The sequence below is a fragment of the Sapajus apella genome, unplaced genomic scaffold (assembly GCF_009761245.1).
Source record: "Sapajus apella isolate SASKATOON/1434 unplaced genomic scaffold, GSC_monkey_1.0 scaffold47, whole genome shotgun sequence".
NCBI classification, from domain to species: Eukaryota; Metazoa; Chordata; class Mammalia; order Primates; family Cebidae; genus Sapajus; species Sapajus apella.
In genome coordinates, this window is record NW_022436987.1 from 9,681,111 (window position 1) to 9,697,458 (window position 16,348).

The 16,348-nt window shown below is 37.7% G+C and overlaps 1 protein-coding gene, 1 non-coding gene and 1 pseudogene across 3 annotated transcripts in view; 2 read left to right on the forward strand and 1 right to left on the reverse strand.

Moving 5' to 3' along the window:
• The window catches only part of COPB1 (COPI coat complex subunit beta 1), a 43,901-nt gene that overhangs the window by 8,976 nt on the left and 18,577 nt on the right, over positions 1 to 16,348 (reverse strand). For both annotated transcript variants that reach the window (XM_032241023.1, XM_032241024.1), the window contains exons 12-16: positions 14,028 to 14,124; positions 12,930 to 13,090; positions 11,649 to 11,769; positions 2,240 to 2,467; positions 1,578 to 1,757 (exon numbers count right to left, since the gene is read on the reverse strand). In XM_032241023.1, coding sequence (XP_032096914.1) covers positions 1,578 to 1,757; positions 2,240 to 2,467; positions 11,649 to 11,769; positions 12,930 to 13,090; positions 14,028 to 14,124 — 787 coding nt within the window. The remainder of the gene's footprint in view (positions 1 to 1,577; positions 1,758 to 2,239; positions 2,468 to 11,648; positions 11,770 to 12,929; positions 13,091 to 14,027; positions 14,125 to 16,348) is intronic.
• On the forward strand, positions 7,904 to 8,641 carry LOC116524958 (annotated as a pseudogene).
• LOC116525385 lies at positions 15,924 to 15,985 on the forward strand. Its single transcript, XR_004257669.1, has one exon. It is a non-coding gene; the product is annotated as a U7 small nuclear RNA (small nuclear RNA).

Here is a 16,348-nt window from a genome sequence, read left to right on the forward strand (position 1 = left end):
GTTGTCTTCCATCTTCTTCATGGCAGACTCAGTGGTCAGTGGAACTTGATGATAGCATAGTGGTCCAGTTGTTTCTCCTGGGGGCGCTCTTCCAAGGATATTTGGGCTGCCTCCGGAGTCGCAGTGTCTTGGGCGCCAGAAGGTGGGTGACGTGTGGATCTTCTTTTTTTTGTGGCTGTGGACACCTTTCAACACTGCCTTCTTGGCCTTTAACGCCTTCGCTTTGGCTTCGCCTTTAGGAGGGGCAGGAGCTTCCTTCTTCGCTTTCGGCGCCATCTTGTGAAAAGGGCTGGAACCCTTTTAAGAATGTAAAATAGTGTAGCTACTATGCAAAACATCATGGAGGTTCCTCAACAAAATTAAAAGTACAATTACCATATGATCCAGCAATTCTGCTTCTAGACATATACCCAAAAGAAGTAAAAGCAGAAACTTGAACAGATATTTGTACATCTGTGTTAAAAGCAGCATTCTTCATAGCAATCCACGTACCCAGGGATGGATATATGGATAAACAAAATATGGCATATACTTACAATGAAATATTATTCAATCTTAATAAGGAAGGAAATTCTGATATATGGTATAACATGAATGAATCTTGAAGACATTATACTGAGTAAAATAAGCCAGTCACAAAAGGAAAAATACTGTATTGTTCCACTTCTATGAGGTACTTAAAATAGTCAAAATCACAGAGACTGGTGAAAATCACAGTGGACTGGTGGCTGGGGGGAAGCAGGGGTTGAGTGGAAGTAGGAATGAGGAGTTATTGTTTAATGGGTATAATTTCAGCTTTGCAAGATGAAAACAGTCCTGGAGATGGGTGCATAACAATGTGAATGCATAACAATATGAATTTAATTAATACCAAAGAACTCCACACTTACAAATAGGTTAACATGGAAAATCTTTTGTAATTTTTATAATTCAAAAAAATTTTTAATTTTATAAATGTAATATTATTAATATCAATTCCCAATTTTAAGGGAGAGAAATTGTTATAGTAGTTCCAATTCTGCTACTAACCTTATCTTAAACAAAATCAATGTAAGATAGTTCACTCAATCTAACAGATGAGGGATTAAACTAGATCACTGATTCTTAAATTTATATATTTAAGAAAATAGAATCATTTTCCTAATAAAATTCCATATGGAACTCAATATATTAAGGATATAAAAGTAAATTTGCTCTATTTCAAGTAGCGGGGAACAAGAGAAGTTGAGGTCAAGGTGTGGGAAGAGGCCAGGGCTCTGCCTGTTCAGCTTCCCTTTAAAAAGTTCAGTTAACCTTTAAGGATCCCCTCCCCTCAACTTCTATTTATTGGTCCATGATTTCACACACAACTGGATCAAGTTATAAAACCATCTGATGGACTTACATTACTATCATACATAGTAGTAAAGTACTTCATTAGCTTCTGAGTTTCAAATGAGGTTTAATGGACCTGTCACAGTGACTTGATAAAAACTAATGCTGTATAACTATTTACTTTTCTTTTAAAAATAGCAGGACTAACAACTTCCTTAAGGAGCCAATTTAAATAATTTAGGGTCTATCAGACATTCTGTTACCTTGTTAAGTTTAGACGCTAGGGGATCTGCTGCCTCTTTCCTCTGTGTGTTACCCATTGCTGCCAGCAAACTCAACTGAAACTGATCTTCCTTGCAGTTCATTTCATTCTTAGCAGTTAGTTGCATGAAGGAAATGGGGTCATCAGGCTGTACTGTCACATTCCTCTTTTCAGATTCTTTCTGTGTTGAGAACAGAACAAAGTCTCTCTTCAATAAGAAAAGACAGTTTTTAGAGGCCTTTAATAAGGACAGCCCTCACATAAAAAGACTGAAAAATCAACAAAACAACAAGAAAACCCACAAAGCACTTTTTTTCTTTTCTTTCTTTCTTTTTTTTTTTCTGAGACAGTCTTAACTCTGTTGCCCAGGCTGGAGTGCAGTGGTGTGATCACAGCTCACTGCAGCCTTGAACTCCTAGGTTCAAGCGATCCTTCTTTCTTAGCCTCCCAAGTAGCTGAGATGACAGACACACACCACCATGCCTGGCTAATTTTCTCATTTTTTGTTGAGACAGGGGCTTGCTATGTTGCCCAGGTTGTTCTCAAACACCTGGCCCCAAGCAGTCCTCCTGCCTCACCCTCCCAAAGTGCTGTGATTACAGGTGTGAGTCACTGTACCCAGACACACAAAGCACTTTTGTTGCCTCATCATAGATACCTTACCTTTTGGGATAATTTCTCTTCTTCTAGTTTAGCAGATAACATGTGAGAAAGAGACTGTCTGCATTCCTTATTGAAAATGTCATTCATTAAAGGTGAACATTCAGACAAGACCTTGAGACACAGGGAAATTCGATCCACATCATCATCAGTAATTGGCTTCTTAGGAAGAGAAGATTTTCCCAAATGAAGGATAGTAGCCATGAGCAACATAGCCTCAGCAACAAAAGACTAAAAAAGGAGAGAAATGGATTACTGACACTGTCATGATTCTCAGATTGCAATCACGTCACTTAAGTATAACTCACAATCTAGGAAATAAACCTAAATTTTCACTTTACCTAAGACTTCAAATTCTTTGGATTTTATGTCCGTATCTGTTTTTGCATCCTTCTCTTTCCTTTCTACTCTTAACTGCCACTCTCTAAGACCTGCATTAGTCCTCAATTTGAGACAGCAATGGCTTTTTAACTGTTTTCCCTTGCTCCAGTCCTTCCCTGTAACCACTTCACGTGCTGATGCTGTCGTTTTTAATCCCAACCACAGGAGAGTTAAAAGAATGATATACTCTACTAATTGTTAACATTTTGCCACATTTGCTTACCTATTCTATATATATATACATATATATATATATGTATATATATATATACACGCTTATTTTTTTGTCTGACATATGAAAGTCTTCACGTCATAAATACTTAGCATTCATTTCCTAAGAGTCAGAACAGTTTCCCACAAACCACAAATATCATTATCTCACCTGAAAAATCCAACAAACTTAAAATATGTCTTCTATACTCTGAATCCAAATAAATCTTCCTAAACTGCCTTAAAATGTTTTTTATTTTTTAAATCCAGGGTCAGCTTCATGAATTTTATTTGATTATTGTTCTCTTTCATCCCTCTTAATCTAGACCAGTTCTCTGCCTTTTTGTTTTTAATTACACTTTTTTAAAGAACTGAAGCCAGTTGTTTTGTAGAATGTCCCACACTTTTGACCAGAATACTAGATAGATGATGTTTTGTATTTCACACGGTACTGCATCACAGGTATCTAAAATTAGGCTGTCCCATTATTGGTGCTGCTAAGCATGATTACCTGCTGCTACTATCTTAATTTTTATACTGCACCAATAATTTCACTCCCCATGTAAATACTTCTAATGAATATCGGCCTTCATATTGAGGTTCATATTACTTAGCCTGCTATTCAAAGTCTTCCATAAGTGATTGCAACTTACTTTTTTAGTCTCATGTAGCATTATCCTGACACAATATGCTCTATGTGTTTGCCAAATTGCCTTTGGCTGAGTATTAACCCGCACACATGCATGAAAACCTAGTGGAGGCCTGGAGGAAAACCTGCAGAAGGGTAAAGTATGTATCCTCCAAACTTGGATGCTGTCTCCAAAAGGAGGGGAAAGAGAGGAGGGGACAGAAAAAATCTAAGAAAATGACTGAAAATTTCCCAAACTGATAGAGATACAAACCTGCAGACCCAACAAACTCACTGCAGACCCAACAAAATCAATGAACCAAAAGTACAGCAAGCATGAAGAAAACCACACCAAGAATCCTATACCTACAAAGGTAACTTTCAAAACTGTACAAAAAATAAACTTTTTCCAGACAAAAACTGGGAGAATCTGTTGCCAACAAATCTACACTGTAAGAAAAGTTAAAGCAAATTCTTTAGGCAAAAGATATATGATACCAGAAACTCAGTTCTACACAAACAAATGAGGAGTGTTGGAAATGGTATGAATGAAGAAGCACCAGTGAGATAAGCAACCAAACATCCTTCTTGTACCAAACACTGCAAATACTGTTAATTCGGTATGTTACAAGAAACTGGCTCTTTTAAGGAGATATCAGCAACACTTTCCCAACTTCCAGAAGTGACGCAACCAAGAGAGGAATGCAAACTCAACTCTGAGATACAAAATATGTTGGAGGCTTTAAAAAAGCATACTTTAAGATTACCCTGTGACCAGATCTGAATAAATAAATGCCCACAAGAGAGTTACAACATAAATTACTGCTCATAAATCAAATCGATTGATCAGGGATAATATACTTGTAAATTATCTGGCTCTCATTTATGGCTTTTCTTATGATGGAATTAAAAAAACAAAAACCCTTTGAAAATCCCCAATCTAAAATGGAAATGCCCAATTGTATTTAAGATTAATGAAGGGACCATATACTTAATGGACTATTACATAGCTATTAAATATTATGATTATGACTAAGAAGAGTTTATAGGAACATGGGAAAATGTTATAATGTTAAGTGCAACTGCACTATTGTAAAATACAAAACGATTACTAGTAGGGGAAAAAGTAGTTTACAGATAAAAGCCAACTTAAACTCTTTTTGGAGGAAGGAAATATTTCAATTATTATATCTGGTAATATAATTCTATCTTTTGATGTTTCTATCTCCTCCACAATATTAACAAGATTTGTACTTGAGTGCTATAACTATGAGTAATTTTTTTTGTAGTTTTAACATCATTCCTTGTTTTAGTAATACCAAAAAATAAATGAAAAACAACATTCATGATTCTATCATAGACTTTTTTAAAATGGAGGCAAAATAAAGACTTTCAGGCAAATGAAAGGTGAGAAAATTCTTAACCAGCAGACCTGTGTTATAAGAATGATCAGTTATTTAAGCAGAAAGGAAATATCAGATAGAAGTCTGAATTTATACTAAAGAATAAAGAGCACATAAGTGGTAAAAATGCAAGTAAATATAAGACTTTTTCTCATACTAAAAAAATATTGAGTCCGGACCCAGTGGCCCACGCCTGTAATCCCAGCACTTTCGGAGGCAGAGGCAAGCAGATCACCTGAGACAGCAGTTTGAGACCAGCTTGGCTAACATGGTGAAACCCCGTCTCCACTAAAAATACAAAAATTAGCCAGGTGTGGTGGTGCATGCCTGTGACCCCAGCTACTTGGGAGGCTTAGGCAGGAGAATTGCTTGAACCCAGGAGGCAGAGGTTGCAGTGACCCGAGATCGCACCACTGCATTCCAGCCTGGGTAACAGGGCAAAATCCTGTTTAAAAAAATAAATAAAAAATAAACTTTAAAAGTTATTTATAATAGACAAATGGATAAACAGAAAGTGGCATATATACATATGTACAACAGAATGTCATTTAACTTAAAAGCAAGAAAATTCTGATATGTAACAGGGATGAGCCATGAAGACACAATGTTAAGTGAAATCAGTTAGACACAAAAGGACACATATTGTATGATTCCTCTTATATGAGGTACCTAGAATAGCCAAGTTCATACAGACAGAAAGTATAAGGTTACCAGAGGCTGGGCGGCGGGGGTGGGGAGGAGAAATGGGGAGTTATTATTTCCTTGGTAGAGTTTCGGTTTGAAATGATAAAAAAGCACTAGAAAGCCAGGCACGGTGGCTCACGCCTGTAATCCCAGCATTTTGGGAGACTGAGGCGGGCAGATCATGAGGTCAGGGGTTCGAGATCAGCCTGACCAACATGGTGAAACTCCATCTCTACTAAAAATACCAAAATTTTAGTATTTTTGGAATGTACTGAAATGAATATGCTGAAAAATGCCAACAATCACCTAAGCCTTCAGCAAGGTATAATCTTTACACTGGTGGAAGGTCTTGCCTCCATGTTGATAGCTGCTCCCTGATTAGCTGGGCATGGTGGTGCACACCTGTAATCCCAGCTACTCAGGAGGCTGAGGCAGAAGAATCGCTTGAACCTCGGAGGCAGAAGTTGCAGTGAGCCAAGAGTGCGCCATTGCATTCCAGCCTGGGCGACAGAGCCATACTCCATCTCAAAAAAAAAAAAAAAAAAAGCACTAGAGATGAATGGCAGTGATGGTCACACAACAATACGAATGTACTTATTGAACACTTAAAAAAAGTTAAAAAAGGTTACTTATATGTAATACATATTTTACCACAATATAAAAAGAAAGAATAAAAACACCCAGAAGGTACTTAGCTCCACCCTGCTCCCAACTCTCAGCTTACACCTGGCTATGCATGTTCTCTTCCCGTTTCAGTTTTAAAAAGTTATGTTTTACATTATACTGTCATCTATTAAGTGTGTAATACGTGTGCAATAGCATTATGTCTAAAAAAAATGTATGTAAAGGCTGGGTGTGGTGGCTCGTGCCTTTAATCCTAGCACTCTGGAGGCTGAGGCAGGCGGATCACCTGAGGTCACGAGTTCAAGACCAGCCTTGCCAACATGGCAAAACTGTCTCTACTAAAAAATACAAAAATTAGCTGGGCGTGGTGGTAGGCACCTGTAATCCCAGCTACTCGGGAGGCTGAGGCAGGAGAATCCCTTGAACACAGGAGGTGAAGGTTGTGGTGAGCCAAGATTGCCCCACTACACTCCAGCCTAGGGGACAGAGCCAGACTCTGTCTCAAAAAAAAAAAAAAAAGTACATACTGTAATACTGTAATTTAAAAATACTTTATGCTGAAAAATGCCAATAATCACCTAAGCCTTCAGCAAGGTATAATCTTTACACTGGTGGAAGGTGTTGCCTCCATGTTGATAGCTGCTCCCTGATCAGGGTGGTGATTGGAGAGAGCTGGGGTGGCTGTGGAAATTTCTGAAAATAACATAATGAAGTCTGCTGCATCAAATGACTCTTCCTTTCACAAAAGACTTCTCTATAGCATGCAATGAGGTTTTATAGCATTTACCCACGGCAGAACTTCTTTCAAAATTGAAGGCAATTCAAAAATCCTGTTGCTGCTTCCATCACTAAGTTTATAAAATATTCTAAATCTTTTGTTATCATTTCAACATCTTCTCAAGGAGTCAGCATCTATACAAGAAATAGATTCTATCTCAACAAAACACTTTCTTTGCTCATTTATAAGAAGGAGCTCCTCATCTGACAATTTTCTTGGTCTTGTGAGAAAATATCTTCAGGATCCACTTTTAATTCTAGTTCTCTTGATATTTACATCACATCTGCAGTTACTGCTTCCACTGAAGACTTGGACCCCTCCAAAGTCATCTATGAGGGATGGAATCAACTTCTTCCAAACTCCTGTTAATACTGGTATCTTGGCTGGGTGGGGTGGCTCATGCCTGTATTCCCAGCACTTTGGGAGGTTGGATCACCTGAGGTCAGGAGTTCAACACCAGCCTGACCAACATGGCGAAACCCTGTCTCTACCAAAAATACAAAAAATTAGCCAGGCTTGGTGGTGCATGCATGTAATCCCAGCTACTTGGTAGGCTGAGGCAAGAGAATCGTTCAAACCTAGGAGGTGGAGGTTGCAATGAGCCCAGATCACCCCATTGCACTCCAGCCTGGGCAACAAGGGCAAAACTCTGTCTCAAAAAAAAAAAAAAAAAAAATCCTTCCACAAATCACGAATGTTGTTAACGGCATCTAGAATGGTGAATCCTTTCCGGAAGGTTTTCAATTTACTTTGCCCAGCTCCATCAGAGAAATCACTGTAACAGCTATAGCCTTTAAGAAATGTGTTTCTTGAGTGTGACTGGGATGGCACATTTTCTTGCACCAAGTAAATGTGGTGTTGCTAGTGGCTGAGTAGGGGAGAGTTCTGTCATGAAGTAAAGCGAGGGATTCGTGTAGGTATTCATGTAGCCTTGGTCTGAACTATAAAGAAGTAAGCTGATGCTGGTTCTGCTATTCCAGGACCAGCAGAGTGAATTTCATGCTATCATTGTTGAATTATTCGTTTGTAATTTAAAAACAATAAAGACTCAAGAAACAGTCCAAAGAATTCTAGAAATCTTTAAGTACATATTTCAGTTACCAGGTAAACAGATATGAACCAAACTTTCGCAGGCAATTTAATCACTGGCTGAAAGTTCCAGAAGACAAGCTACAGATTATCACTGAGGTGACAAAAATGTGGCATAATGCCAATTTACTCATCAATATCGAAGACAACTCAAGCTCCAACATGGCTTCTTGTGGCACACAGCATCTATGAAATTCCATCCGTCATCAATTGTGCCTATTACGTATATTTCCTTGGCTTAAAGAAAGCCTTAACCCTTGATCATTCAGATGCAGTGAAACTTTCTACTCTTCAGCTTCTAGAACTTCATCAAAGACAAGGTGTACAGTATTTTCTGGAGGGATAATAATGCCTGTATCATTGTAGAAAACTATAAGCTACAAGGTGCAAAAGACAGGTGAACTATTTGGTTTAGCAGTAGGCCTCATGAAGTTGTTCTCTGATTACAAAGCAGATTTAAAGTTACTTTTAGTGGACTCCTTTTCCCAATTAGACATGATTATGCTAATCCACAATGCAAAGAACAATATGGTGAAACCCTATTTCTACTAAAAACACAAAAATTAGCCAGGCGTGGTGGCAGGCGCCTGTAGTCCCAGCTATTCGGGAGGCTGAGGCAGAAGAATTGCTTGAACCTAGGAGGCGGAGGTTGCAGTGAGCCGAGATCGCACCACTACACTCCAGCCTTGGTGACAGAGCAAGGCTCTGTCTCAAAAAAAAAAAAAAAAAAAAAAAAAACAAAAAAAGAGCTTGAATCTAAAGCCTATAAATAAGATATAATGTACATCATTCAGCTAATGTTTACACTAAAAGCCCAGACATCACCACTATGTAATAAATCCATGTAATAAAGCTGCACTGTATCCCTTATACAAATAAAAACAAAGCCTGTAAAGAAATTGATATACATGTTGGTAACCATGAACTAGAAGCTCTAATAAAGCACTTAAGTAAAATGTTCAAAGAAAATGAATAATACTAAGCCATTCTTGACTGGCCCTGGTAGCTTATTTTAGCTATTTATTTTTTTCTTTTAGCCTATCAACTTTTAAACATTTTAGATCAGGCCAAGTGAGTCTGTAATCCCAGCACTTTGGGAGGCCAAGGCGGGTGATCACTTTGAGGTCAGGAGTTTGAGACCAGCCTGGTCAACATGGTGAAACCCTGTCTCTACTAAAAATACAAAAAACTATTGTGGTGGCAGGCACCTGTAATCCCAGCTACTCAGAAGGCTGAGGCAGGAGAAGTGCTGGAACTGGGGAGTCAGAGGGTGCAGTGAGCCAAGATCACGCCATTGCACTCCAGCCTGGTCAACAAGAATGAAACTCCGTCTCAAAAAAAAAAAATTAGACCAACCTGTTATTCTCCAAAAACTAAGGAAACAAGAGTGATGTTAATGAAACTATTTCAATTTCAAAAACTGCTGTACAGAAAATCAACATAATACAAAGCTGAAGGAATCAAAAGGAGTCACATTTATACAGGCCCAACGTGAATGTTAGAAATTGCTGTGGTAAGACATTGTGACCAACTCTGCCCTACTACCACAAATGTTCTGTGGATTTTGTTTCTTAAATAATAAGAGTTGAAACTACTCCTTGATTTGTTGCTGCAGAATGGATGTTGTGAAAACATTAATATCTTTCTACATCACCATCAGAGCTCTTGGGTGACTAGCTAAAAATATTTTAAAGGGGGTCTGTTTAGCAGGGCCAGGGTTTAAAATTAAAAATTATAAAATGAAAATAAAATAAAAAAATAAAAGGAATCTTTTTTTTTCTGAACAGGAGGTCTCAATGGTGAGCTTAAAATACTTGGTAAACCATCCTGTAAAGAGATGTGCTGACATAGTCTTTGTTGTTCCACTGACAGAGCACAGGCAGAGTAGACTAAGCATAATTCTTAACAGCCCTAGGATTTTCAAAATGGGAAATGAGTAATGGCTTCAACTGAGCCACTGATTGTATTACCTCTTACCAAGAGAGTCAGCCTATCCTTTGAAGCCAACCACTGACTTCTTCTCTCCAGCTTTCAAAGTCCTAGATGGCATCTTCTTCCAAGATAAGGTTCTTTAGTCTACATTGAAAATCTGTCGTTCAGAGTGGTCACTTTCATCAATGATCTTGGCTAGATCTTCCAGATAACTTACCACAGCTTCTCCATCAGGACTAGCTACTTCAGGCCAAACCTGTACGTTCTGAAGACAGGCTTCTTTCCTTAAGCCTCATGAACGAATCTCTGCTAGCTTCAAACTTTTCTTCTGGAACTTTCTCACCTCTCTCAGCCTTCATGGAATTGAAGAGAGTTAAGGTCTTACTCTGGATTAGGCTTTGGCTTAAGGGAATCTTGTGGCTGGTGTGATCTTCTATGCAGACCACTCAAACTTTCTATCAGCAATAAAGCTGTTTCACTTTCTTATTCATGTGTTTACTGGAGTAGCACTTTTGATTTCCTTCAAGAGTATTTCCTTTGCATTCACAACTTGGCTACCTACTTGGCAAAAGTGGCCTTGCTTTTGGATTAGCTCAGCTTTTGACATGCCTTCCTCACTAAGTTTAATCATTTCTCACTTTTGATTTAAAGTGAAATACAAGTGACTTTTCCTTTCACTTAGAAGCCATTGTAGGATTATTAATTGGCCTAATTTCAATATTGTGGTATCTCAGTGAATAGGAAGGCCCAAGGAGCAGGAGAGAGATGGGGTAATAGCCAGTTGGTGGAGTAGTCAGAACACACACAATTATGTTTACTGTTTTATATGGGAATGTTTCCTGGCTCCCCAAAACAACTATAATAGTAACATTAAAGATCAAAGATCACGAATTACCATAATAGATGTAGAATAATGAAAGAAGTTGAAATACTGTGAGAAGTACCAAAACATAACACAGAAATATGAAGCAAGCATATGCTTACTTAGAAAAATGGTGCCAACAGACTTACTCAAGGTTCCCACATACCTTCATTTGTTTAAAAAAAAAAAAAATGCAGTATGTGCAAAATGTAATAAAGTATGCCTGTAAATTGCTACACTGTATTGTTTTCAAATTTCTATTTTTTTTTTTTTCGGTTTATCATTTTTTTAAAAAGGTATTTCGATCCACAGTTGGTTGAATCTGCAGGTGCAGAAGCTGTGAATATGGAGGACCAACCACATACCATTGTAAATGGGTGTTCATTCAAAACAGTCAGAAGCCACAATGAAGGTATGAACTACAGATGAGAATAATTTAAGAGACATTCTGGGATAAAACAGACAATGACAGACTGGATGCAGAAGCTGGAGAGAAGGACATTTCCTTCACTGGTCCTGAACTAATCCTAGCAAACCAAGTGACTTCGTAAATCCGTGAATCTCTTCCACAGGAATAATCACATGACATTATTATTGTATTACTTTGTTAATTTTAATTTTTTTTAAGCCCAAACAGAAGAGGAATATACTTTATCAATTTTAGAGTAATATATTGCTGTGTCCACTTCCACTATTAAATAATAAACTCTTTCATGATAGAAACCTAGCATTAATTTTTGCATCCCTCACTAGTGAGTTCAATGTATATAGTAGGCACTTAATATTTAGTTGTTGGATAAATGTATGATAAATGTACTTACATTTTGCTTTTTCTTCTCCTGAACCAAAGCTACATAGCGCAATGCAATCTTGGTCAGAGTTGTGGCAAGGGAGGCAGCAACAAAGAAATCTCCATCCAGAAGGAATCCTCTCAAGGGAGGTCTGCAAAGCAATCAAGGAAAATCAAACCCACCAACTTGTGAAGCAGCATATAGCTTTTGTATAAATGTTTTACATACTCCAATTAAACACTCTTACTACTATCCCTCAGTGATAAGGATACCTCAGTTAACTAACTCCTTAGCTCCCAGGAGGAAAATGGAAAAGGAAAAATAATACATGACTTTAAAATGTATCTTTGGCCAGATGTGGTGGCTCACGCCTATAATCCCAGCACTTTGGGAGGCTGAGGTACACGGATTACCTGAGATCAGGAGTTCGATACCAGCCTGGCCAACACGGTGAAATTAAAATACTGTCTCTACTAAAAATACAAAAATTAACTGGGCATGTTGGCACATGCCTGTAATCCCAGCTACTCAGGAAGCTGAGGCAGGAGAATTGCTTGAGGCCAGGAGAGAGAGGGTGCAGTAAGCCAAGATCGCACCACTGAACTCCAGCCTGGCCAACAGAGCAAAACTCTGTCTCAAAAAAAAACCGAAAAAACTTACCTTCAAATGACACAAGAGCCAAAAGAATATGGAAAGAGAAAATACTTAATTAAGAGCATATGTAATTGCAGCTAATGAAGTACATCCAAATTCCAGCTTACCTATTTATTTATTCGGTAAGTCTGAAATTTCTCTTCCGTAAAATGGAGGTAATATATTCTATCTCAAAGGCCTATTATCAAAACTATATGAGACAAACTACTTTGCACAATGCCTAGCACACAGTGGGTATTCAACATTTTAGACAGAAATTTCACCATTTTCACCATTAAAATTTACTTAACAGAGAAATGCAAAATTTTATTCCATCATTTAGAAACTGAAAAATTTTGAAAATATTTTCAGATGCTAATAAACAATAAAACCCAAATATCATCAGTTTCACCCACTTAGCATTTTCTGAGTAAAAATAATTTGAGTTTAAACAGAACAGTTATTTCCATAAAAATATTGAAAGGGATAGAGGATTAAAACCATCAGTACAGTTCCTAGGGGGAAGAACTCAAACATCTTCCTCTTCTCAAGTAACTTAACTGTAAAGATTTTCATTTTGGTTGCAAAAAAAAAGAGGAAAGAAATCATTTGACTGTTTTACATACAAGAGTAATAATAAAAGTAGTGTAGCTGGCAGGGTATATGTGCCTAAATTACCTGTCTTCCTCTTTCTTGGTGGGTCTAGAACTGCTAAGAGCACTCTGAGTTGCATAGGTACCCATTTCAGTAACCAATTTCTGAACTGGCCCCACAGTTATCTCTTCTTCAGGTTTTAATTCGCCAGCTTCTTTCTTTATTTCTGACTCTACAATTGGGATCTAAAAGTCAATTGGAAATATCATTTTAGTAATAGTATCAACAGCAAACAAAATTATATTTAAATATTCAATCATTTCTCTAAAAAATGCATTACCCTAATGCGACTTTTGGTACTGCGAACTTTGCTTTCAATTTCTTTCCTTCCCAGGATAATGTAGTAGGTAGAATAGGGGCTTTAGAGTTAGACATTCCAGGGTTTGAATTCTCTCCGTGCCACTTCCTACTTTAGACCTCAGTTTCTTAATCTGTTGAGTGGAAATCTTAATTCTTTCCACACATTTTACCTAACAGAAAAATGCATTTGACAGTGTCTAACACAAAGTAGATGCTCACTAAGCCTTATTCCTCTTCTTCATTCCCTTCCTTGAAATTTTAACCAAAACAGTACTCATCCTTCTAAAATAAAATCCTTCTTATTTGTACATAGTAACTTCAATAACTATCTTTTAAATTAACTGAATGGCTATCATGTATTTATTACTCAATACCAGCCCATCATCTAATGTAAGAGCACTAAGAGTGTTTAAGCATTACCTATTTTAATTCCTTTGTTTTATAGGTGAAAAAACTGATGTCCAGTTAGGTTGAGGAACTGTCGACAGAACAATGACTAGAACCCAAGTCTCCTGACAATTAGTCCACTGTTCTTTCTATTCTACCACAAGGTTGTTAGCATGAAGAATACTGTCAGTTTTAGTACACAAATATTCTAAAGTCAGACTTACTCTAAGGCATTCTTTCTCCAGAATACAGGCTAAAGCAGAATTTTACAAGCTGCTGCTTTTTTTTTTTTTTAATAAACACAGAACATTTTGTTCAAACAAAATCCAGAAGTGTAAATAACGTAAATAAAAACAAGCAAATCACCACAAAAAAGTCAGATTTTCTCAAGTAAAAACTACCATATAAAGTAGCATTTACTAAAGCAAAACATACCTCTCCAAGGGACCTGCGGATCTCAGTCATCACACTCTGAATGTCTTCCTTGGTACTACAGTATTCTCCCAGGATCCATAATGCTCCTCGGTAAATTCTAGGACAGCAGAAGAGCTGAAATATGAACTTGGCAAACCAATCTTGAAGCAGAGATCTTTCTTTGTGAATTTAAGCTCAAATAAAAAACAAAGGCCAGGCGTGGTCGCTCATGTCTGTACTCCCAGCACATTGGGAGGCTGAGGCCACGGGACCACTTGAGCCCTGGAGCTCAAGATCAGTTTGGGCAACATGGTGAAACCCCATCTCTATTAAAAATACAAAAATCAGCCAGGTGTGGTGGTTCATGCTTATAATCCCAGCACTTTGGGAGGCTGAGGTGGGCAGATTACCTGAGGTCAGGAGTTTCAGACCAGTCTGGCCAACATGGTGAAACTCGGTCTCTACTAAAAATACAAAAAAATTAGCTGGACACAGTGGCACGCACCTGTAGTCTCAGCTACTTGGAAGGCCGAGGCTGGAGTATAGCTTGAATCTGAGAGGCGGAGGTTGCAGTGAGCCGAGATCGTGCCACTGCACTCTAGCCTGGGCATTGGGAGACACAGCAAGACTCTCCAAAAAAAAAAAAAAGAACTGCTTGAACCCAGGAGGCAGAGGTTGCAATGAGTTGAGATTGCACCACTGTACTCCAGCCTGGGCGACTGAGCAAGCATCTGTTCCAGTAACAAAAAACAAAAAACAACAAGATTCTGCAGTTCTAAAGTATTTTAGGTAACATTTCTAAAAGAATCTAACAAAAACTAGGTTTCTGTTCTCTCCAGAAATCATAAAGATTAAAAGTAAAATAACTGTTCTTATTAATTATTATTAGGAACATTCTAAAACTGGTAAACCTAGCAGTAAAAATAAAACACCAAAATGTTTCCCAGAAAAGTGATCATTTAGGACACAGTGAAGATAAATTTGGCTTTATCACTTACTACTATAAGAAATATATTATTTTAGGCCGGGCGCGGTGGCTCAAGCCTGTAATCCCAGCACTTTGGGAGGCCAAGGCGGGTGGATCACGAGGTCAAGAGATCGAGACCATCCTGGTCAACATGGTGAAACCCCGTCTCTACTAAAAATACAAAAAATTAGCTGGGCATGGTGGTGCGTGCCTGTAATCCCAGCTACTCAGGAGGCTGAGGCAGGAGAATTGCCTGAACCCAGGAGGCGGGGGTTGCGGTGAGCCGAGATCATGCCATTGCACTCCAGCCTGGGTAACAAGAGCGAAACTCCGTCTCAAAAAAAAAAAAGAAATATATTATTTTATGGTCAGGCAAGGTGGCCCACGCCTGTAATCCCACCATTTGGGGCAGCTGAGGTGGGAGGATTGCTTGAGTGCAGGAGTTGAGACCAGGCTGGGCAACATAGCAAGACACCATCTCTCTAAAAAAAAAATAAATCAAATAAAGTAAAAAAGCAAAAAAACCCGGAATATATTATTTTAAAGTAAAGTAATTCACTTTTTATTTTCAGTCACTGAAAAGACGAGGCAAGGTGTCTCTTCAATGAATAAAACAATGAATACAAAACAAGTACAAAGGATCAGTTAAAAAATAATAGTAAAGAAAGCAACCATTCATTCATTTAGATTAAAATATATAGAGAGACAAAGTCTCACCATGTTGCCTAGGCTGGTCTCCAACTCCTGACATCCAACAATCCTCCTATCTTGGCCTCCTAAAGTGCTGGAAATACAGGTGTGAGCACCATATCCAGCCAACAATTCTTTAGTTTAAAATGTTAAACCAAATAAAGTCATCTTTCCCCTAAGATTTTAATTAAATTTATTCAGAAAAAATTAATCATAGAAACCAAAGCTATAAGAGATTATGGCTGTCAAAAGCAAATCCTTAGTGTTACAGCTCTTTTAGAATTTGTTTAGCAGGCTTTCTGGTATTTGCTGGAAAGCCACTCACAAAAAAAAAAAAAAAAAAATCATTAATTTTTTTTTTCTCACAAATAAAGCAAATCCTGCTCACTTCCACAAATATATTTTCATATCATAAAAACAATCTTGTACTTGTCCTTTCCTTCCTATCTAAGTAGACATACTTCAAGTCTGTTAAAGACTATCCATCAGATGCTTTAAATGAAGCAAAATTTAGATGCAACAATCCTTTCTCATTAGCAAAGGCTCTCTGAAGGAATAGATTTAGGTTGCATTTTCAATCTTTCTCTTCATTAAATGTGAAAGGAAAATGTAAATAATAGTAATATCCAAAAAGTGATGTCATTTAAAAATATGTTCTTTAGTTACTTTAAGATTCACAATGTTT